Source organism: Callorhinus ursinus, unplaced genomic scaffold (assembly GCF_003265705.2).
Source record: "Callorhinus ursinus isolate GAN/ISIS: 27379988/994484 unplaced genomic scaffold, GSC_fseal_2.0 scaffold16, whole genome shotgun sequence".
Taxonomy (NCBI): domain Eukaryota; kingdom Metazoa; phylum Chordata; class Mammalia; order Carnivora; family Otariidae; genus Callorhinus; species Callorhinus ursinus.
The window spans coordinates 12623474-12651252 of record NW_027397078.1 but is presented as its reverse complement, the minus strand read 5'-3'; the positions used below and the strand labels follow the sequence as shown (position 1 = coordinate 12651252).

The following is a 27779-nucleotide window of genomic DNA, read 5'->3' as shown; positions in this document are numbered from 1 at the left end:
TGACTGTTTTTCAGTATTTGAAGGACTGTAACAGGGCTCAGATCATAGATTTTGTTCTCTGTTACCCTGAAACAGAATGTCTGAAGTTAGAGCTCTCCAAATATGAAATGGGTTGTCTCTGAGGCATGAGTGTCACTCTGGTAGTGTCTCCCTAGTAGTGTCAGCTGAGGCTAGATACTATTCGTCAGGGATTCTACAAAAGAAGAAGGTGAGTAAATTCACTCTCAGGCTCCTTCAGTTCTAAAATTTCCTGAATCTGTTTGTGAACCTGATGATTACAAGCAGTGTTCTAGAGCACACCTGACAGTGAAATTAACAATCTCTGTTAAAAGCTTTAGAAGTAAACCGTCTTAAACCATTACAATAGTTACAGTAGGTGGTTAAGAAAAACAAAGCAGGTGGAAAGAAAAATGATGAATAATTCATGTCTTGATCATTTAAGCCATCTTGGGTACTTAAAAAATATTTCATTGTATTTACTGCATCTAACAATTTTATTTTATTGAAATGCAATGTTTTCACTTTTAGGTTTTTGCTTCCAGTTACTGCAACAGCAGAAAACTGTCTTCTTACCATTTACCCATATATGGCAACTCATCTTGATAAGCAAACAATTATTTTAAAGGATGGTAAGTTAGATATGACAGTTGTCTCCTATTCTCACCGTATATGTTCTTGTTATCCAAGGTCGACACCTGGAAATAATGTGACTTTAAAATTAACAGATGTGGGGCACCTGGGTGGCTCAGTCAGTTGTGTCTGCCTTCTGCTCAGGTCATGATCCAGGGTCCCGGGATGGAGCCCTGTGTTGGGTTTCCTGCTCAGTGGGGAGCCTGCTTCTCCTTCTCCCTCTACAGCTCCCCCTGCTTGTGCTTGCACTCGCATGCTCTCTCTCTGTCAAATAAATAAAATCTTAAAAAAAAATAATAGATATTAAACTCCCACCATTTCTAGGAGCTGTATTTAGCCTTGAGAGCAGAATATGGCTGTGTCTTTAATTGCAAAAGCTGAAAATCTAGTAAAAGACACAAATAAATAAATACAAAGAAGATTGAAGTAAGAGCCAATTGTAGTGTTGGAAATGTGGGTGTGGTGCAGAGGCTAATGCTGACTTTGGGGGTCTGGGATAACTTTATAGAAGAGATGATATCTGTGTAGAGTTTGACAGATGATCTTGAACAGTATAATCTGGGCAAAGGGCCATGTAGCAAAAGCATGGGGGTCTGAAGGGCTGCACCCTTTATTCTGGAATAGTGGGAACCCTCTGTGATTTCTGAATATCAGTGACTTAGAAAGGGAACAATTGTTGGGATGAGAGTTGAATTAAAATGGGAAAGACAGAGGTCAGCAGGCCAGCTGGGAGTTGCTACAGGGGAAATGGTGAGAGACTGAGAACAACCCAAGAGAAGCTACTGAGCTGAGAAATTTGCAATGCAAGACACAGAGGCGAATGATTGATGGAGTAAATCTCAGAGGAGGAGAAAGGATAAGGAGTGGGAAAACATTCCATCTGTGTAGATTGTCAAGGCCTTAAGTTTCAGGGTTGAATTGGACATCTTTTCCGTGTTTGTAGCCAGTTTTCTCCTATTCTCCACTTTTTCAAATGTTTGCCATTCCTATGAAATCTATTCAGTCCTGTTCTGCCTCAGTCTCAGGGCATGACCTTTTCTCTAACTTTCCAGCAGAAATAGAGACCATCAGGCAGGAATACTCTGAACTTCCAAATACCAAGCATGCATTGGAACCCATCATCTCTCCTGTCACAAAGCTGGGAGAGGCAAGACTCTCTCCTTCCTGATTTAGGCCATTCCTCCATCTGAATCCCTTCATCCAGAGACCTTGCTTAATCAGCTAACCTTGCTTACTCTTGCTCTTCAAATCATGCCTCCCTCTTAGCTGCTTTGGGGGCCTGTGCAGGATGACAACAGGGAAGAAAGAGGAAACTATATCCTCGCAGTGGATAGGCTCGTTCCCGAAGAGAAAAAAGGTGAATCCAGGCCTTGCGTTCCTGATTTAATCTTGGCAAATTTACCAATCAGATAAACCACTTGATTTCCCAGACAGGGGTAGAAAAATAGCAAAGGAAACTAAATAATTAGAGTACCATAGCTTCCTTTAACAGGAAGGACATGTCAGGGGTGAGGCAGAACATTCTGCCATTATACTGCTGTTACCCCGCAACTGAGCAGCAGCTTACACTGTTGATCACCTCACCCCTCATCCCCAACGTCTCATCAGACTCCCTCCGGACTTCCACATACTGTACTTCCCTGGGGTCGTTCTCACCTCTCTGTTCCTTCTGAGCACATATATATATTACAAATTTATACACATTCTCAAAATTTAAAAGATTTTCTGACTGATCTTGATGTTATATTTTTGTATTCTTCTAAAATACTTGGGAAGGGGGCAGATTTCAGATAATACAACATAACAGAAAGAGCAGTGGATGAGTATCACAGAACCTGGGTGGAAATTCTATTTTGTGTTCTAATCTCACCATTTTGCCATATGCTTTTACCGTTAATTCTCAGATCCTCAAACATCTGTTATTTAACAAATGTGCATGGTAGGAGGAATAATAGGATGCTAACAATATCCATTTCAAAAGGCTTTTGTGAGGACTCATGGAGTAAATACCTGGAAATTATTATTATTACTATTATCATTTTATTATTATTACTATCATAACTGCTATTATTATTATTACTTTAACACTCTTATATTTTTCACAATATCCTCCAAAAAAATAATGAGGAGTTACTGTATAAAATATTGCTATTTCTTTAAAAGCTAAACTATGAATAGAATCTTAGTGCTTGTATGATGATTGAGTATGAAATCTGTGGATTAAAAATAATGCATCCATTTCAGTAAGTATTACTATAGAAAGACATGATTTTTAAATATTTTAAAATATCTTTAGAAATATGTACAGTAAAATTTATAATATATATTTAATGCTTCCCAGGCATAGGGTGCTCTGCTAAGTGCCTTATATTTGTTATTTCATTTAGTGCCCCCAACAACTGAGTGTGATACTCTTATTAATTTCACTTTACAGATAAACAAACTGAGTCATAAAGAGTTTGAGCAGCTTACCCCAGGGAATTCTAACCAAATTTGTAATACCTCAGAGCCTACACACTTAGCTACTGTGCTCTAGAGTGTGATATATTCAGTAAAGGTGAAATCTTAAAACACATTAAGTATTTCAAAAAGTAAAGCAGTATGATTTACTTGTTCGAGCTAATATGCTGAATATAAACTATTATATGAATCATTGCCTTTAGTTGAAGAGTACAGATGTGAGTTTGCACCCCACTAGGAACTTTTTACTATTTGATGGTAAGTTGAAAAGATAGTGCCTAATGCATCCACAATGAATCATTCTATCATTGAATTTTCTAAGGCTCATTTTTATGAAGTCTATAGTGGTGTAGCGTTGCAGAGATAAGCACATTCTCTGGTAAATTCTGAAAAAAATGGAAGGAACCTAGTATGTGCCAGCTTACCTATCTGTGTTATTGCCTGTAAAGTAACCCTTACAACAGATTCATGAGCTCAGAACCTTTGCATCATTTCATGGATAAAAACATGTTTCGGAGAACTTATATAACATCCCCGCTGTTTAATAGCTCAGGAGTTGTAGTGCCAAGATTTCAAATCAGAAATTCCTAACTGCAAAGGCTATGCTTTTCTGACAATTACATTATGCATATATGTATGTGCATATACATATACATATGTGTGAATAGATAGAAAATAGATGATAGATAGATGATAGATAGATAAATAGATAATCTGGCCTTCGTTCACATATACTGCCTTTTCTTTCTTTCTTTCTTTCTTTCTTTCTTTCTTTCTTTCTTTCTTTCTTTCTTCTTTTATTATTATTTTTTTATTATGTTCAGTTAGCCACTGTATAGTACATCATTAGTTTTTGATGTAGTGTTCAATGATTCATTAGTTGCATATAACACCCAGTGCTCATCACAACATGTGCCCTCCTCCATACCCATCATGCAGTTACCCCATCTCCCCACTCCCCTCCCCTCTGAAACCCTCAGTTTGTTTCCCGGAGTCCATAGTCTCTTATGGCTCGTCTCCCTCTGTGATTTCTCCCTCTTCAGTTTTCCCTCCCTTCCCCTATGGTCCTCCGTGCTATTGCTTATGTTCCACATATGAGTGAAACCATAGATAATTGTCTTTCTCTGCTTGACTTATTCACTTGGCATAATCCCCTCCAGTCCCATCCATGTTGATGCAAGTGGTGGGTATTCATCCTTTCTGATGACTGAGTAATATCCCATTCACACATACTGCCTTTTCTTAACATTGCCTTTGGTTGGGTTCAGATTACCATGGTGGCAAATTCTAGTGTATATGCAGACACCTCTAACTGGAATAGAGATTGAAAGCCGTGCAAAATGGTGTCAACTCATAACCAAGCAGTGATTTCATTTCAGAAAATTAATGAGGAAGAAATTACTTTTGTTAGTGATGCTCTTCTTCTGTTCAATTTTGAGCACCATATAGAATCCAAAAATTTTGGTGTACAAACATTTAAAATGGTTTACATATCTTTGTTTATCCTAAAGTTGAGCATTGTTCATTCTCCAAAAATTTTGATATGCCAAAATAATGGCCTTGTTGAATAAAAATTCAGTTCAGAAAACCATATCAGCTTTTACAGTCTTTTCCTTGACATCTTATTTTAAGTATGGACATTTATACTTAAAAAAATTTTTTTACTCTATGTGTATACATATATACACATATTTATTATATATAATATAGAAAATTATGAAATTCAGATTCAGTAATTTGAGAGTGAGCTCACAAATGCTTGTTGACTTACTGTGTTCCAATGTATCATTTGTAGATAAGGATGACAGTTCTTTGAAGAATAGAGACAATGTTTTGCTTCCCTACCAAGAAGCTGGTTTATCCTCTCCTGCTCCTACTAAATTTAATGATGCTGAGCCTGCAGAAAGAAGATTATTTGTTGGTATGTGGCAAATATATATTGTCCCGAGCAAACCCATTTCTTAACATGATCTGTTTAATATTATTGAATTGAAAACTTGGGCTTCAGGTAAGAAGAAATCCCTGAAGTAAAACATGAATTTTTAATGTTTTAAGGGGGTCACCTGCTTTGGGAGCTCTCTCCAATGATGTGGAGCAGAGATTCTCTAATGTTTTTTGTTCACGGTATACTTAGTATCTCAGTATTTTTCCCCTAGGTCAAAAGATGTGCCAAGCAATTCCCTTTATTAAATGTTTTGGTTGAAAAACCTAAGAGTAGTAATTCATATGATATCCAACATATATATTTAACTAAAATGTTAAATATCCTGTAGAGCCCCTCTAAATTTGCCGTGACCTCCTCCCAGCTACCCTCTCTACAGTCTGAGAACTGCCAGACTGTGGGTTTGTCTGCCAATTAGTTAGCTGGACCCCGTATTATGTATCTTAGAAAGAGATGACCACAGATAAATAGATAAAGATACAAATTTGACATTATCATTTGTAATTAACTATTCAAATATTCCTTTCTCTGGATATAGGTAATATTGAAAATTTTCCTGTTTATTGAATGGACCAAACTAAATTAAGTATTGTGAGGTTTTGAAATGACGGTGTGCTTGTGCCATTGCATAGATATTTGTGAAAAAAAAAAAATAAAACCATTTTGTATCCTTGAAAATTTCTCTACCTTGAAACGTTTTGTTTTATTAAAGTGCTTCACTAGGATAAAAAGTCATTTTGAATATGAAACCAATATTTTGTTTCTGTAAGTTTTCCATCTAGGGTTTAATTCCGTCTATGAAGTAGAACTGAAGAATGGTCAAAATATTTTACGTGTGTAATTGAAGATGAAACATTCCACTTTGGGGAATGTTTTCACATACCATTATGGCAAGAAGAAAATTTAATGGTTTTCTTTATTGAAATTCTACCATTTTTAAAGTATTTCTGTTAGGTATTTGAAAATAAATCTATTTTCTTGTTTTCAAGATACAGTAAATTGACTCAGAATTTCTTTGAGAACATAGCATAATTTGTAAAATGAGCTTTATTTGTCTGCATACGAATAGCAATAGCTGACAGGATTATTTTACTCTATGGTGATGTAACCTTTTTTTTACAAACAAATGTGAATTTTAGGAATTAAAATAATACATGAAAGGCTGAACTCAGGCAAAAGTAAAACATCAAAGAAAGACAATGATAGATCTATGGAAAAGGAGGAGAAAAATGAGCAATGGTTTTCTCCTGAAGAAGGAACAAAGGCATATGTCTTCTTTGAGAAGGTTGTAAATGCTGCTCAGACCTGGTTCAGTCTCTTCGGCTGGCCTGAAGGACCCCATTCTCTTTCTATTCCAGAAACAATAAGAAGGTAACAGCTTTGTGTTTCTCTAAAACTTGCTTTGTATCATATAATAAAATATAGTCTACTCATTGGGGTGGTTTTCCGTGAAACACAATGTTAAATGATTTATTCTACGCTGGTAAATTAGGAGGCTACTAAGAAAAGCAAAAGGACACAAATATAAATTCTTTGGTATAGGTATACTTTTTTAAAAAAATAAAGATTTGTTTATTTATTTGAGAGAGAGGGAGTGCGTGTGCATGCGTGTGCCTGCGTGCACGCGGGGGGAAGGGCAGAGGGAGAGGATCTCGAACAGACTGGGCTGAGCGTGGAGCCCCACATGGGGCTCCACACGGGGCATGACCCGAGGACCCTGAGATCATGACCTGAGCCGAAACCAAGAGCTTAACTGACTGAACCACAGAGGCTCCCCTGGTATAGGTATATATTTTTTATTTCTTCTAAACACTGTATGATTTGAGGCCAGTATTTAAAATCTCTGAACCTCACTTTCCTCATCTGTCAAATGACGATGGGTAAACTATATGGGTAAGAAAAGCCATTTTAAATCTGAAAACTTGGGAAAGTCCACGGGTACATATAAAGGAACTATCAGCCCTCGATCTGCAGTATGGTCAGGTAGACAGTACATTTCCTTCCCTCTTTCATGGACTTTGTAGTACTCAGCATATCTCAAGTAGATAAACTGCATTGGTTTATATCAAGTCACTTAATTCTGTTATTAATTTAAATTGGAATTTAGCACCTCCCTTGGTTCACATTACTGCTGTAGTGGTTCTCACAGTTCTACCTCCTTTCTCAGATCTTGGGGTGATTTGTTGGCACCATAGGGGCGAGTACTTCATCTCTGTAGCTAGAAGAGCTATAGTAGCATTTTTGTATCTATATTCAGGAGTGAGTTAGGTTATGCTAAATCTGTAGTTTTCCTTTAAGTTATCTTTTTCAGTTTTTTTAGATTAATGGGACAATATCAGCTTCATAGAATGAATTAGCTAATATTTCACCTATGCTGGGAGAAAATTAATACAGCAGGTACACTGAAAATGTACAGGCTTGATCATAAAATCATCTGACTCCAGGGAATATTTTTAGAGAAGTTATTCTGTTAATAACTTTTTAGTTTTCTGCCTTGCTGTTTGTTCTACTGAAAACTGTATCTATTTTGAGTAAATTTTAATGATTTATTTTCATTTTAAGGGAGATCATTGATTGGACATTTAAAATTCATTATCTGACAGTAGTGACTACTAGTATTATTGTTTATATGTTCATAGTCTCTTTCTCATTTATAATTTTTATTTAATTTTTATTATACATACTATACTTTTATGTCTCCTGTGATGAATAAATTTTTGAATTAATGTATCCATTTCTATGTTTTCTAAATCATTTAATGCTGATTTTTTTCTTTAAAATTCATTTCTTTAAACTTGTATGCTTAATTATTTTCAGGTCTATACATTTATGTCTTCATTTCATGTTGGATGTATCCCAGAATTTTTGCTATTAGGCATTCTCATTTTTGTTGTTTTTTATAGAGCTTGTGATCTTAATTTTTATTTTCTATATATTTTTACTATAACAGTTGCTAATTTGTTGTATAATACGTTATTGAATTTATGCATCTTTATATACTTACATTCTCATTAACTTGGGCGTATTTAATTGTTATTTTGTTCTATATTTTCCTAATGTAAGCAATGCCAAGATTCAATATATCTGTTTGTAAATAGTAGCAGATATTTCTGGATGTTACATAGGAAGGATTTCAGAGTGGGATCACTGGATCAAATAATATAAGCTTGTAAAAATCTGTTTTATTTTTGGGTGATTTTCTAGTGAGTTTTCTATTTTATATCCCTACTAATGAGTTACATTGGTGGTCTGGTTTTTAACTGACAGAGTTGAGTGCCTTGCTATTTTGATAGGTGGGTACCCAATCATGTCATTGGGTACTGCTTGGGGAAACAGTTCTAGAGGAATATGGGGACCTCTTTAACCCTAGGAAGAAAGCTGCCCCAAACCAAATATCTCTAAATAAATAAAAACTTTGTCCAAGTAACAATGTTTTTCACTGCTAATTCATTATTTGAAATCTTTGAATCATGGACTCTCAATCTAAGAAGATACTTTCAAGGTTATATAATGTTGCCAGTCTTTGAACCCCCTACCTCCGTGTTTCCTACATTACCCCATTATCTGGACTCACTCAGTTTTTTTCATGAGAAGTCTGATTTCATATTTTGTGAGTACCATGTTCATTCTTTCAGAATTATTTTATGGTTCCCATTTCTTTGCTAATCTGCAATTTATGAAATAAAATCTGACTGTGGGAATATTTTCTGTCATTGAATCTCTTTGCTATTCATTAGGCCCTTTCACTTAGAAAACTCATCTTTTGACCATTCTCCCCTCCCTCCTCTTTCCTGCCCTCTCTTGTTCTCTGTTCTCTCTCTCTTAATCTCCTTTTAGAATGATGGTGCATCTGCATGCCTGATCCTTTATACCACTTTCAGTTTTGTCCTATGATTTTCATCTTTTTCTGTCTGTGCTTTCTTATGTTTGTAGACCTTCTTTTTTAAAAAAATATTTATTTATTTATTTGAGAGAGAGCGTGCATGTGAACACAAGCAGGGAGAGGGGCAGAGGGAGAGGGAGAGAAAGAATCTCAAGCAGACTCCGTGCTGAGCTTGGAGTCCAACGTGGGGCTCAATCCCACGACCCTGAGATCATGACCTGAGCCCAAACCAAGAGTTGGATGCTGAACCGACTGAGCCTCCCAGGTGTGCCTTATGTTTGTAGATCTTATTCATTTGCTCTTCCAGTCCTGTATAAAATTTTTAAATTGGTGTTTATAGTTTGGTTTTCAGGAACTCTGTGTTATCCTTCCTTCCTTCCTTCCTTCCTTCCATCCATCCATCCATTTCTTTCATAATAGCATCCTGTTTTTGTGTTTTGGATGCCTGCCTTCTCAAATATCTCTTCCAAATATAGTACTTGAATTAATCATCATGGTTACTGTACTGAAGGTCACTTCCTTCCTCTGTATCTGCCAGCTATAATCTTGGTGACTCTCTTACGTTCCTTTGGGGAAAAGGGTGTCCTTTTCCCCTGTAGCCTACTGCTATGCAGTCCATCATTTTAATTTATTCATCAGTACAATTCCATCCATTCTTTGTTTTATAGATTTTCTTCAGAGTTGTTGGTATACTGATTACTCTTTTCCCAACTTTAGTGTTGTTATAGGTCTCTAGTCTTTCTGACATTTCAGGAATATTTTGAGAGGGAGAGAAGATAAGCACGGATGTTCATTTTATCATCTTGAACAGAAAGTTGATCTTCCTTCTCATAGTTTTCCACAGTTTTACTCTTCCATTTATCCCACCTTAATGACCTATCATTTTTGTTATTGCTTTCACTATTGTGGTCTAGTAATCCATGCCCTACTGAACTTGCTTGGCAATATGTCTCTTACCTTGTTACTTTAAAAATAATTTTGTGATGGTATTTTATTAATGATAATGGTTCATATGTATTGAACTCTTACTATGAACAAGGCATAATTATATGTGCTTTGTGGGTATTAATTCACTTACTCTTTATAATGACCCTCTGAGGTAGGTACTATTATTATCCCCATTTTACTGATGAGAAACTGAGGCAGAGAGAATTAGTAACTTTCCCAAGGTCACTCAGCTGATATATAGCAGAGCCAGGATTTGAACCCAAGCATTCTACCCCAGAGCTAGTACTTTTAAGGATTATGCCACTTGCCAATTATTACAGAATCAGATTAAAATTTAGGAAACTTTAATACTTGAAAGACATGAGCTCCACCATTTGGCATTTTTGTCTTTGGCTTTAGACTGGGCACTATTAAGTACCTATGGTTAGGTATATTAGTTCAAGAAAATTAAGAATACAGTAGTCTAGAACTGAGGAGAGTTATGTAATCCTAATGTTTATAGGCTAAAGTCTAGGATTTCAGATCAAGTGAAGCTCAAAGTCCTGGGCAAGCCATGAATTCTAGTGAAGTCAGCCATATTAACAGGGAAAGTGGAATTGCCTGGCCTTATATCAATAACCCCCCACTGGAGAGTCATTCACTACAGGACGGATAGCCTAGAAGACCAGAAATCATTGTGAAGTATGGTGTGGCTATCAAAAACTTTTTGTTTTCCTTTTAACATTATTGAACATTTTTTGACATGTTTATGCATCACCTTTCTTGAACCTGCAGATACAGGTTGTCAGAAATGCTGCTTTATTGGTGTATTATCTCAGGTAATTTCACTCTTTACAAACACCAATTTGCAGCAGACAGGCAATATGGCCCATTTCATTTGTTGACTTGAGAGATATTCAGGTGGAATAGCAGAAACCAATTATTTGAGGGGATTACCTTTATTGATTAGTAGTCTGTTTTCAATTCTTAGAGGCCCCTAAATATTATTTATTTTTAGCCCTTCCCCAAATAACCAAAAGATGGAAATAGCTATTGAAAAATATAAAAGAACACAATTTGTGTTTCAGAAATCATCAGAGGAAATGTACTTAATATTATAGTCCACTTACTTCAAGTTGGATGAATTGTGGGAATTAACATTTTTTCCAAACACTACTGGGAAGATCTCTGAGCAACTGATCACAGAAACGTTCAAATCCTAGTGACAATTCCACTGCATCTGGTAGAAGTGATTGCAGTACTTATCAGTGCTAGTCCAAACTTCCGCTCCCACATGTACCTCCCTCCAGCTGACACACACCAAGAACACATCTGGGAATGCCAGTCAGGAAGCTTAGGGGGCAGGGCTCAAATTGTTTCAAAGCTACATTCTATCCCAGAAGTTTGCATGTAGTGTAGGTATATAGAATCTCACAGGAAGTCAATCAGTGGAATGTTCTACCATTCGTAATGACAGCATGCAAAATAAAATATTTTCTCAGTGCCTCTGTTTACTCATTTGTAAAAAGGAGTAATGATGAACCATGAGAGACGATGGACTCTGAAAAACAAACTGAGGGTTCTAGGGGGGAGGGGGGTGGGGGGGATGGGTTAGCCTGGTGATGGGTATTAAAGAGGGCACATTCTGCGTGGAGCACTGGGTGTTATGCACAAACAATGAATCATGGAACACTACATCAAAAGCTAATGATGTAATTAATGTATGGTGATTAACATAACAATAAAAAATTTTAAAAAGAGGTAATGATAATACCTACCTTATAGGGTTCTTGTGATATTTAGAAAAGGTAATTTCTTTATCAGAACAGCGCATAGGACCTAGTAAGCATTCAATAAATATTAGCTGTTAATATTAAATTTAACCAGGATTATGTTAGTAGTGTTCTATATTTCTGATTTCATTCATTGTATTCACTAACTCTTCTATTTGACAGTGGAAGGTAAATTTAAAACCCATCTTTTCCTGGGTGGCTCAGTCGTTAAGCATCTGCCTTTGGCTCAGGTCATGATCCCAGGGTCCTGGGATCCAGCCCCGAGTCGGGCTCCCCTTTTGGCGGGAAGCCTGCTTCTCCCTCTCCCACTCCCCCTGCTTGTGTTCCCTCTCTTGCTATGTCTCTCTCTGTCAAATAAATAAACAAAGTCTTAAAAAAAAAAAAACCCATCTTTTCCAAGCACTTACCAAATGATAGTTCATTAACAGTATTTCTCCTTCCCTCGCACAGGATTTTTCCCCAGTTTGATGTAGGAAGTTCTAATGTTTTCTAAAAAGTGTGTGTGTGTGTGTGTGTGTGTGTGTGTGTGTGTGTGTGTGTGTATGTGATGCTTTTTCTTTGCCACTTTGAGCTGATGGCAAGATCACTGATAAGTTTAATAATATAAACATAAAGTTTCTCCACTGTTTCTGAGCAGCCTGCCTCTTCTTTCTGCCAGCTATGTCCAACAAAGTCACAAAAATGTGTCTTTGGCCTGAAAGTGTTAAAAAAAAAAGTGGTTAAATAACTGATTAGAGTTGGCTTCCTTGAGTTTTTTTCATTGCTCCACATTGCTGTAAGAATAATGTATCATTTTATAATTCTTTTCAAGATAGTTTCCTTCTTTAACCATTTTATTGCTTGCTGGTGATAGTGATTAAGTGGTAGGTGGTTTCTTTACCTGGAAAGATAGATCATGACATAAGTACATTGAGCCTTTTGCTTGTGCATATTTTCAATATCCAAAGTAGGAGGACTCTCATAATTGAATAAGAAACTTAAAATCATTTAACATCCTAATATATAAACAAGAGGAGAAGGAATATTGTTAACAATTATCAAGCTTTTAATTAACGTAAAGTCCAGATTTTTTAAAATTTTATTTTATTATGTTATGTTAATCACCATACATTACATCATTAGTTTTTTAAAATATTTTTATTGTTATGTTAATCACCATACATTACATCATTAGTTTTTGATGTAGCGTTCCATGATTCATTGTTTGCATATAACACCCAGTGCTCCATTCAATGTGTGCCCTCCTTAATACCCATCACTGAGCTAACACATCCCCCATCCCCCTCCCCTCTAAAACCCTCAGTTTGTTTATCAGAGTCCATAGTCTCTCATGGTTCATCTCCCCCTCTGATTCCCCCCTCTTCATTTTTCCCTTCCTACTCTCGTCTCTCTTTTTTTTTTTTTAACATATAATGTATTATTTGTTTCAGGGGTAGAGGTCTGTGATTCATCAGTCTTACACAATTCACAGTGCTCTCCATAGCACATACCCTCCCCAATGTCTGTCACCCAGCCACCCCATCCCTCCCACCCCCCACCACTCCAGCAACCCTCCGTTTGTTTCCTGAGATTAAGAATTCCTCATATCAGTGAGATCATATGATACATGTCTTTCTCTGATTGACTTATTTTGCTTAGCATAATACCCTCTAGTTCCATCCACATCGTTGCAAATGGCAAGATTTCAGTTTTTTTGATGGCTGCATAATATTCCATTATTCCAGTATAGCACATCTTCTTTATTCATTCATCTGTTGATGGACATCTTGGCTCTTTCCATAGTTTGGCTATTGTGGACACATAAAGTTCAGATTTGTGGGATATGCATACATATAGTTATTAAAGAAAAGACTGTAGTTTATACATCATAATTTGTGCTTCCAATGGGCAATCCAGTTAGTCACTAACAATGTCACCTTTTCCAATAACAGTCCTCTGAACAATAATTTTAACTAGCTAATTTCAGTCAGTCTTCAGGTACTAGAGGAACTTTGAAGACCCAAGCTGTTTCCTCATTACTTTATTTATTTATTTATAAGATTTAATTATTTTATTTGCCAGAGAGAGAGAGATATCAAGACAGCACGAGCAGGAAGGAGAGGGAGAAGCAGGCCCCCCCCGCAAACAGGGAGCCCAATGTGGAACTCGATCTGAGGACCCTGGGATCATGACCTGAGCTGAAGGCAGACGCTTAACATACTGAGCCACCTAGGTGCCCCTCCTTTTGACTTTTTAAATCATGAAATAAAATACACATAGAGAAAGATTCACAAACCCAAGTACAACCCCTCATTTTACTCCTAGAGCAAACCCCTATGCAGGTTTCACTTTGATAGCACCCCAGAAACCTCTTATGACCCACACAACCTACCAGATCTCTATAATTGAAAGGAAATTACTAGCTTGACTTTTATGGTAATCATTTCCTACCTTTATTTTTTTAAGTTTTATTATGCAAGCACAGATCTGTAAACTCCAGAGTTTAAGGTTTCTTTAAATTTTAATCATATTTGTCACCATGTAACATATAGACAGAATTATAACTATGTGAACATGTGTGTAGCTACCACTTAGACCAAGAAATAGAGCACTGCTAACATCTCCGAATCCCTGCCCCTTCCAACTCCCTTTTTCATCTTCCAGAGAGGTCACCATTATCCTGAATTCTAACACCAAAAATTAATTTTTTTTCTGTTTTTGAACTTTATGTAGGAAGAATCATACAGTTTGCATTTTTTTGTAGCATCTGGATTTTTTTTGCTCAATATTATGTTCATATGATTCATTTTTGCATTTCAGAGTTGATTATTAGTAATCCTGCATACTAGGCCATTGTATGAATATTCTATTAATCATTCTGTTCATAGACATTTCACTGGCTTCTAGATTTTTCTATTATGAATAATGCTATAGGAATTTTAATATGTCTTTTGGTACATATTTCTGAAAGGCATATATGTTAAGACTAAAATTGTCAGGTCATAAGATAGAAATATGATCACCTTTAGAAGTTACTTCTAAACAATTTTCTAAGGTGGTTGTACCAATTTCCACTCCCACAGGTCATAAATGAAAGTTCCAATTGCTCTGCATTCTAAGAAACAGTTAATATTGTCAGTCTTTTCAATATTAGCTCTTTCTGATGGGTTTGGTTTAAACTGACATCTTACTGCTCTTGCTATTAAGAAAATTTTTACATGTTCTTGGTCATTTGGAAATGTTATATCATAAAGAGCCTGTTCTTTGTAGTTATTCTTACTGGGATTCATAGTGATTCTTTCACCTGTGGTTTGATTTTTTATTGTCAGTTTTGGAAAGTTGTCAACCAATATCCTTTCCATTATGTGACTACCTCATTCTTTGAGGCTCCTCTCCTTTGCTCACTCTTCTGTATTTTTCCATCCTTGTGTCCCTCTCTGTTGCAGTATAGACACTTTCCTATGGCCTATATTCCATTGCATTAATTCTTCCCTTGATTTAGTCTGCCGTTAACTTCATTCATTGCTCTCTTAATTTTACTTACTGGTTTTGTTTATTTCTAAAATTTCCATTTAGTTATATACATATATTTTAAAGATTTTATTTACTGAGAGAGAGAGAGAGCAAGTGGGGGTAGGGGCAGAGGCAGAGGGAGAGAGAGAGAATCTCAAGCAGACTCCATTCTGAGTGCAGAGCCCTACGCAGGGCTCGATTTCATGACCTTGAGATCATGACCTGAGCTAAAATCAAGAATCGGATGCTTGACCGACTGAGCCACCCAGGGTCCCCTCCATTAGTTATATTTTTATATTTATAGTTCGATGACAAAATTCTCAATCTTAATCATAGTACATACAATTACTTTAAAATCTGTGTCTTAAAACTATAATATGTGGGGGCCCTGTGTGTCTGTTTATGTTATTTATTCTTTCTATTTGTATTCAACTTGTTGTTCTTTCTCCTTTTCTTTAGTTATTGTCTGGTTATATCTTAATTCTGTTTAGATCATTTATCTTTTTCATAATTTTTTATAGAAATATTTTCAGGTGTTAATTCTTTTCCATGAAATAGTTGTTTGCTTTGTTGGTACCTTCAGGATATAGTGCTCTATTATGTACATTACTAATGAGGAACTTGAGAAACAGACAAGTCAAGTAGCTTCCATAAAGTCCCACAGTAAGAGGCAGAGCCACAGTTTGAGCAGTGGTAGTCAGCCCCTTATCTAAGTTAATGTACTTTGTCCTATAATATGCAATACAGACCTACTAGCTACCAAACTGGATAACTGCCATTCAAAATGGCTCCTTGGGCACTTTTTATTTGTTAGTCTAAGTTAGTGATACATTTTGACTCTGACTGCTAGGAAACAAATAGACAATATAGTATAGTATTAGATAACTGGTAAAGTATAGACAGCAAGAATTGGTTGGATTTTTTTTTTACTCAATTTAAAAATTAGCATGCATTATAACTGAGTGTGGGAGGTATCAGAAATAGAGGTTGTACTGTCTTATTTAAAGAACAGAGAAATATATAGGAGCGATAGCTCTCTGGACTTAATTTTAAAATGTGAATCTCCACTTAGGCCAATGTGCCCTTCTAATTATTAAAATACAAAATTGAGAAAATATGTGTAAATTTGTTTTAGTCTAAACATGTGTGATGAATGTTTGACATCTATCTTCAAAACTATTATAGGCATTATTATTGCCAATTTAAATGGTATAAAATTTGAGTTTAGTGAGTTTGGGTAACTTCTCAACCAGCTAGTAGGTAATGAGCCCAGGACTTAACCCATGTACTACTATTTCTCCAAAGCACTTACATTTTCTGATCACAGTCCAATCTTCCAGACCTGACAGTTGCAACATTAGATAATGATGTGTGTTTAAAACAAGGTAGTGAAAAGCTCCAGGGTTATCAAAACATCTAATTTGTACTAACAAATGGTAGCTGAATAAGGTAAATTTTGTAATTTCTTATTTGATTTTAAATTGAACTTTATTTAGTCATTGAACATTTTTTCATAACATAACATGTTGAAATTTTTTTAATTTTAAAATTGTTTTCTCATAGGGAAGTGTTTAAAATACAATTCTACTCGTCAACCTCATCATCCAAAAAATTTTCCAGACAGAATGACTTTTCCACATATAATAAGACCATTTATGATGTGATGCTCCACTTGAGTGGAAAAATGCCACCTGGAATTAATTCAAGTCAGTCCTCACCTGAGGATTATACTGAAAGGGTGACTCAACTTCATTTTCAACATTCTTCACTCCTTGACTTTCTCAAGTAAGAGCATGGATGTGCTAATTTAAACATGTAATTATGGCTTGGATAGATATATAAGTTGATGGGTAGATAGGTAGATATATAGATTTTGAATTATTTGTTTTTTTATAATATATTTACTAAGTTTCCACTATACTTAGTAGATATAATATTCAATATAATAGAGTATATTCAATATAATAGAAAATAAGCACTTCATAGGCTATTAAATTGATAATCTAAGGCACTTATTCTCAAGCTTTATCATCTATCCAAATCATTGTGATAGCTTGTTAAACAGGTTGCTGGCCCTTACCCACAGAGTTTATGATGTTAATTTGTATTTATAAGGAGTTTCAGGTGATACTTATTTGTTCTGGTCCATGACCTCATTTTGAGATTTTTTTACCTAGACAAATATATAAATCCATAGAAGTAAAAAGGGATGAAACCAATAAGTCTATTTCTCAGAATACTGTTAGTGTAATCTCAAGTTATACTATGAATTTTTAGTCAGCATAGTTAAGTCTTTTAATATAAAAAAAACAGCAGGTGAAAATTTCCATAAATGGTTGACAGAAAATACAGGAAAAATACTTGTCATTATAATGTCTGTGGTTCCTCTGCAGAGATTAAATGGTGAGTGGCCAAGAAATGGAAAAGCAGTGTTTATTAAAAGTCTAAGGAGAGTATTGGTGAATTTATATTACTTATTTTACCTATATTTGCAGTATCCTTATCCACTGGAACATCTATAAGCAGTGTTACTCTTCCATTTAACCATGCTTCTATAACACTAAAATAGCATTTGTTACTTGTAATCATTTATGCAATAGGGTTCATATATTTTGAAATATATTACTATGTTTTTATATCATTGCTTCTTTCTGTATGGAATCTACTCCATAGTTGGTCAGAGATGTTCACCTACCTTAGCAGGGGTGGGGAAGAAAGGTAACAGGAGGAATCTTATAGATGGAATGCAAATGAAAAATTTGGTATTCAAGTTTCTTTAATTTCCAGATCAGACTTTTTGAGTCCCTTGCAATACTATGGTCTTAACAATTAGACATGGTGCAGAGAAATAGGAATATGACAACAGAGTAGGAGTACCCTAAACTCACCTTGTTCCATGAACACAACCAGATAACTATCAAATCATCCTAAATAACCCAGAAATTGACCTGAAGACTGATAGAACTACACAACTAAAGGGAGAAAAGAGGTCACGTTGAAGAAGGTAGGAAGTGTGGAGAAGTGGTTTAGGGGAGAAGTAAATCCTGGGTGCTGCAGAGGGGAGGGAGCCAGGGTCATTGAGAAGGGTGAGAGAGAGAGGAGCATGCAGGGGAACACAAAAGGAGAATGTTTCCTCTTAGACATTGGCTTGCAAAACGAGAGGGGCAGAATTTTGTGAGTTCTTGAAATCAGTGGGACTTGAACCCTGGAGTTTTAAAGGTCATTGGGCTTGCTGTGATACAGCCTGGAAAGCACTGTGCTGCTCTAGGAGAGAAGGCAGGCAAACAACCTGAGGGCATCTGGTATGGAAACACTGAGCTGAAGAAAAACTGGGGCACACATTGGGGAGATCGTTTGTTCTTAGTGTGTCACTGAGAAGCAGCATTCACAGAGACCCCTCTCCAGGAACAAGGAGCTTGCTGGTGCCATTTCCTTCCCCTGCCCCTCACCATAAACACAGAGCCACCAGTGGGAAGCAGCACAGCAATGATACTGGCTGTCTAACTTGCTTATACTAAGCCTCCCTCCCTGCACTTCAGTAAGACTACCCTTCTCAATCATACTTGCATCATTTCCAGCCGGCAGATCCTTTCCCCAGAAGACCAGCACAAACCCCTGTCCATACCACATCTCCTGACCAGAGAATTTTGCAGGACTTCAGTTCCTGCAAGAGAGTGGAGGTGGTACCAGGTCTCATTTCACAAGCAGACCAAAGCATACGTAATTAAAACTTGCCACATTCAGGCCAGGAATCAAACACTGCCCACAGCAGGCAAGGAAAGCCTCTGCAGATGACTGGCCCGCAGGATAAAGTGGCCAGGACCCAATGGCAGCACACATGCAACACATACCAGACACACTCCCTGAAGAACCAGGCCCTGGGCACTATATGACCTTTTCTTCATAAGGCTATTACTTTCAGGAGTAGGAGAAATAACTAGCTTTTCTAATAAAAGAAACAGGCAAAGACTTAGACAAAATTAGAAGAGAGAGGAATTTATCCCAAATGAAAGAAAAAGATAAGGTCACAGACAGAGATCTAAGTGTAACAGAGATAAGTAACATGCCTGATGGAGAATGTAAAGCAGTGATCATAGGGATACTCACTGGACTTGAGAGAAGAATAGAGAACATCAGGGAGACCCTTACCACAGAGATAAAAGAATTTAAAAAGAATCGATCAGAGATGAGGAGTGCAATAAATGAGATTAGAAACACACTTGATGCAATGAACACCAGGCTGGAAGAAGCAGAGGAATGAAGTAATGACCTGGAAGACAATGAAATGGGAAACAATGAAGTTGAACAAAAGAGAGAAGGAAAAATTATGCAAAATGAGAAACTTAGGGAACTCAGTGACTCTATCAAACATAATAGCATTTGTGTTATAGGAGTCCCAGAAGAAGAAGAGAGAAAAGGGGGCAGAAAATTTATTTGAAGAAATAATAGCTGAAAACTTCCCTAATCTGGAGAAGGAAACAGACATCCTAATCCAGGAGGCACAGAGAACTCCCAACAAAATCAACAAAAGCAGGCCAACACCAAGACATATTATAATTAAATTTGCTAAGTATAGTGATAAAGAAAAAATCTTACAAGCAGCAAGACAAAAGAAGTCATTAACTTACAGGAGGAAACCCATAAGGCTAGATGGGGATTCTTCAACAGAAACTTGGCAAGCCAGAAGAGAGTGGCACGATATATTCAAAGTGCTGAATGGGAAAAATCTGAAGCCAAGAATACTCTATCTAACAAGGCTACAGTTCAGAATAGGAGAGATAAGCATTTCCCCAGACAAACAAAAACTAAAGGAGTTTGTGACCACTAAACTAGCCCTGCAAGAAATATTAAAAGGGACTCTCTAAGTGGAAACAAGAGACCAAAAGTGACAGAACCAATGCAGGAAACACAAAAACAGTAAAAATGAATATTTCTGTAAAAAAATCAGTCAAGGAACTCACCAAAAAAAGGATATAAAATATATTAACATATATCTCAAACATGGGGAAAAGAGGAGAAAAGAATGGGTTCAAACTTAAATGACCATCAACTTAATATAGACTGCTATATTCGGAAGAGGTTATATACAAACCTAATGGTAACCATATAGGACAAACCACTACTAAAAATGCAAAGAATAAAGAGAAAGAAATCCAAATATATCACTAAAGAAAATAAGGAAAACATAAAAAAGAGGAAGACAAGAGGTCAGAGAAAATCTCCAGAAACAGCTGCAAAAAAGTAATAAAATGGTAATATATAGTTATAAATAATTACGTTGAATGTAAATGGACTAAAGGCTCCAGTCAAAAGACATAGGGTGTCAGAATGGATGGAAAAAAAAAAACAGGACCCATCTATATGCTGCTTACAAGAGACTCATTTTAGACCTAAAGACACCTGTAGATTGAAAGTGAAGGAATGGAGAAATATTTACATGCACATGGATGTCAAAAGAAAGCCAGATTAGCAATACCTACATTAGACAAACTGGACTTTAAAACAAAGACTGTAAGATGAAACAAAGAAGCATTCTACATAATAAGAAAGGGGACAATCCAACAAGAAGATACAACAATTGCAAATATTTACGCACCCAACATGGGAGCAAACAAATTCATAAAATAGTTAATAACAAATATCAAGGAACTAATCAATAATAATACAATAATAGTCAGGGACTTTAAAACCCCACTTACATCAATGGACAGATCATCTAAACCAAAAATCAATAAGAAAACAATGGCTTTGAATGACACACTGGACCAGGTGGACTTTACACATATATTCAGAACATTCTTGACATGTTCTGAAAAGAATACACATTCTTTTCAAGTGTACATGGAACATTCTCCAGAATACATCACATATTAGGCCACAAAACAAACCTCAACAAATACAATAAGATTGAAGTCATACTATGCACCTTTTTTGACCACAACACTATGAAACTAGAAGGCAACCACAAGAAAAAATCTGGAAAGACAACAAATATATGGAAGTTAAATAACATGCTACTAAACAATGAATGGGTCAATGAGGAAATCAGAGAAGAGATTAAAAAATACATGGAAACATGAAAATTGCAACACAATGGTCTAAAACCTTTGGGATGCAACAAATTGGTCCTAAGAGGGAAATATATAACAATATAGGCCTACCTCAAGAAGCAAGAAAAATCTCAAATAAACAACCTAACTTTATACCTAAAGGAACTAGAAAATAAAACAACAAATGAAGCCTAAAGCCAGAAGAAGGAAGGAAATAATAATTAGAGCAGAAATAGATGATATAGAAACTAAAAGAACAGTAGAACACATGAATGAAACTAGGAGTTGGTTCTTTGAAAAAAATTAATAAAATTGATAAACCTGTAGCCAGACTTATTGAAAAGAAAAAGGACCAAATAAATAAAATCACAAATAAGAGAGAAGAAATAACAACCAACACCACAGCAATACAAATAATCATAAGAGAATATTATGAAAAACTATATGTCAACAAACTGCACAACCTAGAAGAGAGAGTTAAATTCTTAGAAACCTGTAAATCACAAAAACTGAATCAGGAAGAAATAGAAAATTTGAACAGACTGATAACAAGCAAAGAAATTGAATCAGTAATCAAAAACCTCCCAAAAGGGCGCCTGGGTGGCTCAGTTGGTTAAGCAACTGCCTTTGGCTCAGGTCATGATCCCGGAGTCCCGGGATCAAGTCCCGCATCGGGCTCCCTACTCGGCGAGGAGCCTGCTTCTCCCTCTGGCCCTCCCCCCTCTCATGTACTCTCTCTCTCATTCTCGCTCTCTCAAATAAATCTTAAAAAAAAAAAAAAAAACCTCCCAAAAAACGAAAGTCTAGAACCAGAGGGCTTCACAAGTGAATTCTACCAAACATTTAAAGAAGAGTTAATACCTATTCTTCACAAACTATACCAAAAAATAGAAATGGAGGAAAAACTTCCACATTCATTCCTTGAGACCAGCATTACCCTGATACCAAAACGAGATAAAGACACCACAAAAAAAAGAGTACAGGCCAGTATCTCTGATGAACATATATGCAAAACTCCTCAATAAAATACTAGCAAACCATATTCAACAAAAATTTAAAAATCATTCACCACAGTCAGGTGGGATTTATTCCAGGGTTGCAAAGGGTGTTTCAATATTTGCTAATCAGTCAGTGTGGTACATCACAAAATAAAAGAACTATATGATCCTTTCTGTAGATGCAGAAAAAGCATTTGACAAAGTACAACATCCATTCATAATAATAAAAAAAAACCCTCAACAAAGTAGGTTTAAAGGGAATATACCTCAACATAATAAAGACCATATATGAAAAACCCACAGCTAACATTATTCTAAATGAGGAAAAACTGAGAGCTTTTCCTCTATAATCAGGAACAAGACAGGAATGTCCACTCTCACTACTTCTATTCAACATAGTACTGGAAGTCCTAGCCACAGTAATCAGACAACAAAAAGAAATAAAAAGCTTCTAAATTGGCAAGGAAGAAGTAGAACTTTCACTATTTGCAGATGACATGATGCTATATATAGAAAACCCGAAGGACTCCACCAAAAAACTGTTAGAACTGATACACAAATTGAGTAAAGTTGCAGGATACAAAATGAACATACAGAAATCTATTGCATTTCTACATACTAATAATGAAGCAGCAAAAAGAGAAATTAAGGAATCAATCCCTTTTATAATTGCACCCAAAACATAAAGCTATCTCAGAATAAACATAACCAAAGTGGTGAAAGACTTTTATTCTGAAAACTACAAAACTTTAGTAGAAGAAATTGGCGAAAACTCAAACAAATGGAAAGACATTCCATGCTCACGGATTGGAAGAAAAAATTTTGTTGAAATGTCTGCACAACTCAAAGCAATCTACACTTTTAATGCAATGCCTATCAAAACACCAACAGCATTTTTCACAGAACTAGAACATACAGTCCTGAAATTTGTATGGAGCCACAAAAGAACCTGAATAGCCAAAGCAATCTTGAAAAAGAAAAGCAAAGCTGGAGGCATCACTCCTATAGACTTCAAGTTATATTACAAAGCTTTAGTTATCAACACAGTATGGTACTGGCACAAAAATAGACGCATAGATCAATGGAACAGAATAGAAAACCCAGAAATAAACCCACAATTATATGGTCAATCTTTGACAAAGCAGAAAAGAATATACAATGGGATAAAGACTGTTTCTTCAACAAATGTTGTTGGGAAAACTGGACAGCAACATGTAAAAGAATGAAACTGGAAAACTTTTTTACACAAGTTAGAAAAATAAATTCAGAATGGATTAAAGACCTAAATGTGTGACCTGAAACCATAAAAATCCTAGAAGAGAACACAGGCAGTAACCTCTTTGACATCAGGTGTAGCAACTTCTTTCTATATATGTCTCCTGAGGCAAGGGAAACAAAAGCAAAAATAAAACTATTGGGACTACATCAAAATAGGAAGCCTCTGCACAGAGTAGGAAACAATCAACAAGACTAAAAGACAACCTACTGCATGGTAGAAGATATTTTCAAATGGCCTATCTGATAAAGATAAGTATCCCAAATGTATAGAGAACTTACATGACAACACCCCAAAAATAAATAATTCATTGAAAAGATGGGCAGAAGACATTTTTCCAAAGAAGACATATAGATGGCCAATAAAGACATGGAAAGGTCTTCAAAATCACTGATCATCAGGGTAACACAAATCAAAACTACAATGAGGTATCACCTCACACCTGGCAGAATGGCTAAAATCAACAAAAGAAACAACGGGTATTGTTGAGGATGTTGAGAAAGGGGAACCCTCTTGCACTGTTGGTGGGAATGCAAACTGGTACAGCCACTGTGAAAAACACGAAGGTTCTTCAAAAAGTTAAAAATAGAACTAACTACCCTACAATTCAGCAATCGCACTACTAGGTATTTCCCCAAAGAATATAAAAATACTAATTCAGAGGGGCACATGCACCCTGATGTTCCTGATGTTTATAGCTGCATTATATGCAATAGCCAAATTATGGAAATACCCCAAGCATCCATAGATTGATGAATTGATAAATAAATGGTGTATACACACACACACACACACACACAGTAATATTACTTAGCCATCAAAAGGAAATCTTGCCATTTGCAGTGACATGGTTGGAGCTAGAGAGTATAATGCTAAGTGAAATAAGTCAGAGAAAGACAAATACCATATGATTTTGCTCATATGTGGAATTTAAAAAAACAAAACAAATGAGCAAAGGGGAAAAAAAAGAGAGGCAAACCAAGAAACAGACTCTTAACTGTAGAGAACAAACTGATGGTTACCAGATTGGTTTGGTTGGGGAATGGGTTGTGTAGGTGATGGGGATTAAGGAGTGCACTTGCTGCAGTGAGCACCAGGTGTTGTATGGAAGTGTTGAATCACTGTCTTGTACACCTGAAACTATTATTACACTATGTTAACTATCTCGAATTTAAATAATAACTTAAATAAAATTAGATATGGAACTGAACAAATTATTCTTTCTTCATTTCTTAGGCTCTACCATGGAATGGTCAAAACTGGCTTGAGTTTCTTGTGCCTTGTAAGGGATCTACAAGTTTCTAAGTCCCTGAAGGGGACTGAGTTAAGACTCAGGCAGCCTGTTATGGAGGTAGATTAAATGAGAGGGATTCCACTGAAGAGGCAGAAGGGTAGGAGTTGGCTGGCTTTGAAGCCAGAGTATGAATGACAAATATATGTGGACTGGAGTGTGGCTGAGTCAGTTAGGAGGGACCTCTTTGTCCTCGATCAGGTAAGAGGAGAAATGCAAGATCCTCATTTCAGGCCTCAGCAGCAATTGCCCACATGGCAACTAGATTCCAGGCAGTGATAGGGGGCATTGCCATAGAGACTGAGGATCCAGAAAAGTCATCACAAATCTGCTTGTAGAGGTACAAGAGTTCCTCTCACCTACTTCATGTAAGCTTAAATGTAGGGTTGACCCATGTTCTGAGAGGCCTTACACAGTTTGGAGATCCCTTCTTTATAAAATAATATCAAATTGAAAATATAAACTTTAGAAACATGTCTTTAGAAGAGACTCATGAAAGTGACGAAATCTCAAGTTGAAGCTTTATTTACTACACAATAAATCTGCCTCTTCCCAGATGCCATCGTGCGGGGCGATGGGGAGGTCTGAAATTTTGATTGCTTTTCCCAAAAAACAGAATTACTGTAAGGAGGCTGTTGAAGTTAGAGGACTCTAAAATATGTGAATATTTAAGTCTATGTTTCCTCCCTATTCCTTTGTACCCAATCTGGTTAAGAGAATGAGAAAGATTATATCAGTTAAGGAAAACAGCACAGCTATGTATAACTTTGTAAATTATTTTTCAATACTACTGACTTATTCGTGAGTTATACCCCCCTGATTTATGTGCATGTTGAGGGTAGGAAGCACATCTCACTCACCTGGCGTCTCTAACACCCAGGATCCTTGATAACACAGAATGGGGCCAATGTTCATGGAATATTTATTTATTAACATTGGTTTTCACAGCTTGTGTGGTGAAAAGAATAAAACTTTGCAATTGGGTCAGAGGATAGTCATATAGGAATGGAGAAAATGTGAAATATGAAAAATTAGGGATCAGAGAAGGAAAGGTGTAAAGCATTTGCATTCCAGGAGAGAAGGTGTAACCAGTGAGAAAGGATCAAGCTGGAAAAAGTTGGAATATGTAGTATGAAAGTTATACATTCAACTTTGTTGATAATTTTAAATTATAAATTCTTAAAAATAGCTAATTATTTTACTTTTTTTTTTACAAGAGACTAATTTTTAAAAATTTTTTATTTTATTTATTTATTTTTTTATTATGTTCAGTTAGGCACTGTATAGCTAACTGAGCTAGTTTTTGATGTAGTGTTCAATAATTCATTAGTTATATATAACACCCAGTGCTCATCACAACATGTGCCCTCCTTAATACCCATCACCCTGTTATCCCCTCCCCCTAGCACCCTCCCCCAAATTATTAAGGCATTTACTCCCTCATAGCCATATTAATTTGCTCTGGCTACCATAACAGACTGGAAGGCTTAAACAACAGAAATTTATTTATTATTTATTTTCTTACAGTTCTGGGGGATGGCAGTGCAAGATCAAGGTGTTGGCAGATTGGGTCTCTTCTGAGGCCTCTCTGCTTGGCTTGCAGACAGCCATCTTCTCTCTGTGTCCTCACATGGTCTTTCCTCTGCACACACCCCTGGCGTCTGTGTGTCCAAATTTCATCTTCATGTAAGGACACCAGTTAGTTTGGATTAGGGCCCATCTTAATGGCCTTATTTTATCTTAATTTCCTCTTTGAAGGCCTTAACTCCAAATATAGTCACATTCTGAAGTACCAAGTGTTAGGGTTTCAACATGTGACTTTTGGGGGGACACAATTCAGCCCATAACAATGCCATATATGTTGTAAAAACTATTTTGAAAAAAGGCATTATATTTTGTAATAAATTTCTTATTCGTGTATGTGAAATAATATCCTTAATGTTTCTTGTCATTTGTGCCTGTTATGGAATGAATTGGGTCTCCCTCCAGGTCACATGTTGAAGCCCTAACCTCCAATGCAATTGTTTGGAGACAAGACCTTTAAGAATGTAATTATGGTTAATGATATCATAAAGATGGGACCCCTAAGCTGTTTGCAAGCCAGGAAGAGAGGGTTCACAAGCAACCAAATTTTCCACCATCTTGTTCTTGGGCTTCTTGTCTCCACAACTGTGAGAAAATAAATTTCTATTGTATACCCAGACTGTGGTATTCTGTTATGACAGACCAAGCAGATTAACACAGTGCCTAATATCCATCGATATAATTTCATTTATTTATAAACAATAATCATTTTTATGATATAATTAACTTTCACTGAAAAAATAAACTTTTTTGGTTGATAATATCCATAATATAAAACTAAAACAACAGCAGAATAAAAATACTATGTATCCTGCTTTGAAATTGTAATGTAGGATAGCACATAATATAAAACTGTTATAACTCTTACTTTCTAATATCACTGATTTTTTTTTAAAGATTGTATTTATTTATTTGAGAGAAAGAAAGCATGAGTGGGGGGAGGGGCAGAGGGAGAGGAAGAAGTAGACTCCCCACTGAGCAGGGAGCCCGATGCAGAGGTTGATCCCAGGACCCTGTGATCATGACCTGAGTCGAAGGCAGACACTTAACCAACTGAGCCACCCAGGCACCCCAATACCATTGATTTTTAAATAAATTTTTCATTCACAAAAATAAATACACTTAGGAACCCAACTCACTTCCCTTTATAATTAAACTTAATTCCATTTGTGACTTCATTTCTTTTATCTTTGAAAACTTTATATCCTTCTTATGCATGACCATTATGGTATCTTATTTAAGGGAATTGCATCTAAGAATGAAAATATTTTAAAGCAGCAGTCTGAGAGTGATTCTGGAAGAATTTACTTTATTTTGGTAAAAGCATGGCTTTTGAATTAAGTAGATGCAGGCTTAAATTCTAGCTCTTCTGTACTTCTGTGACTTTGCACAAGTTAATCTGTTTAAGCTTCAATTTCAATATCCGTAAAGTTGAATATGTTAATTCCCAAAC

At 36.1% G+C, this 27779-nt stretch overlaps 1 protein-coding gene across 1 annotated transcript in view; it reads left to right on the top strand.

Annotated features, from left to right (window-relative positions):
* CFAP47 (cilia and flagella associated protein 47) overlaps positions 1-27779 on the top strand; it is a 514691-nt gene that overhangs the window by 163309 nt on the left and 323603 nt on the right. Inside the window, exons 27-30 of the mRNA XM_073901936.1 lie at positions 529-629; positions 4886-5011; positions 6172-6403; positions 16691-16912. Coding sequence (XP_073758037.1) covers positions 529-629; positions 4886-5011; positions 6172-6403; positions 16691-16912 — 681 coding nt within the window. The remainder of the gene's footprint in view (positions 1-528; positions 630-4885; positions 5012-6171; positions 6404-16690; positions 16913-27779) is intronic.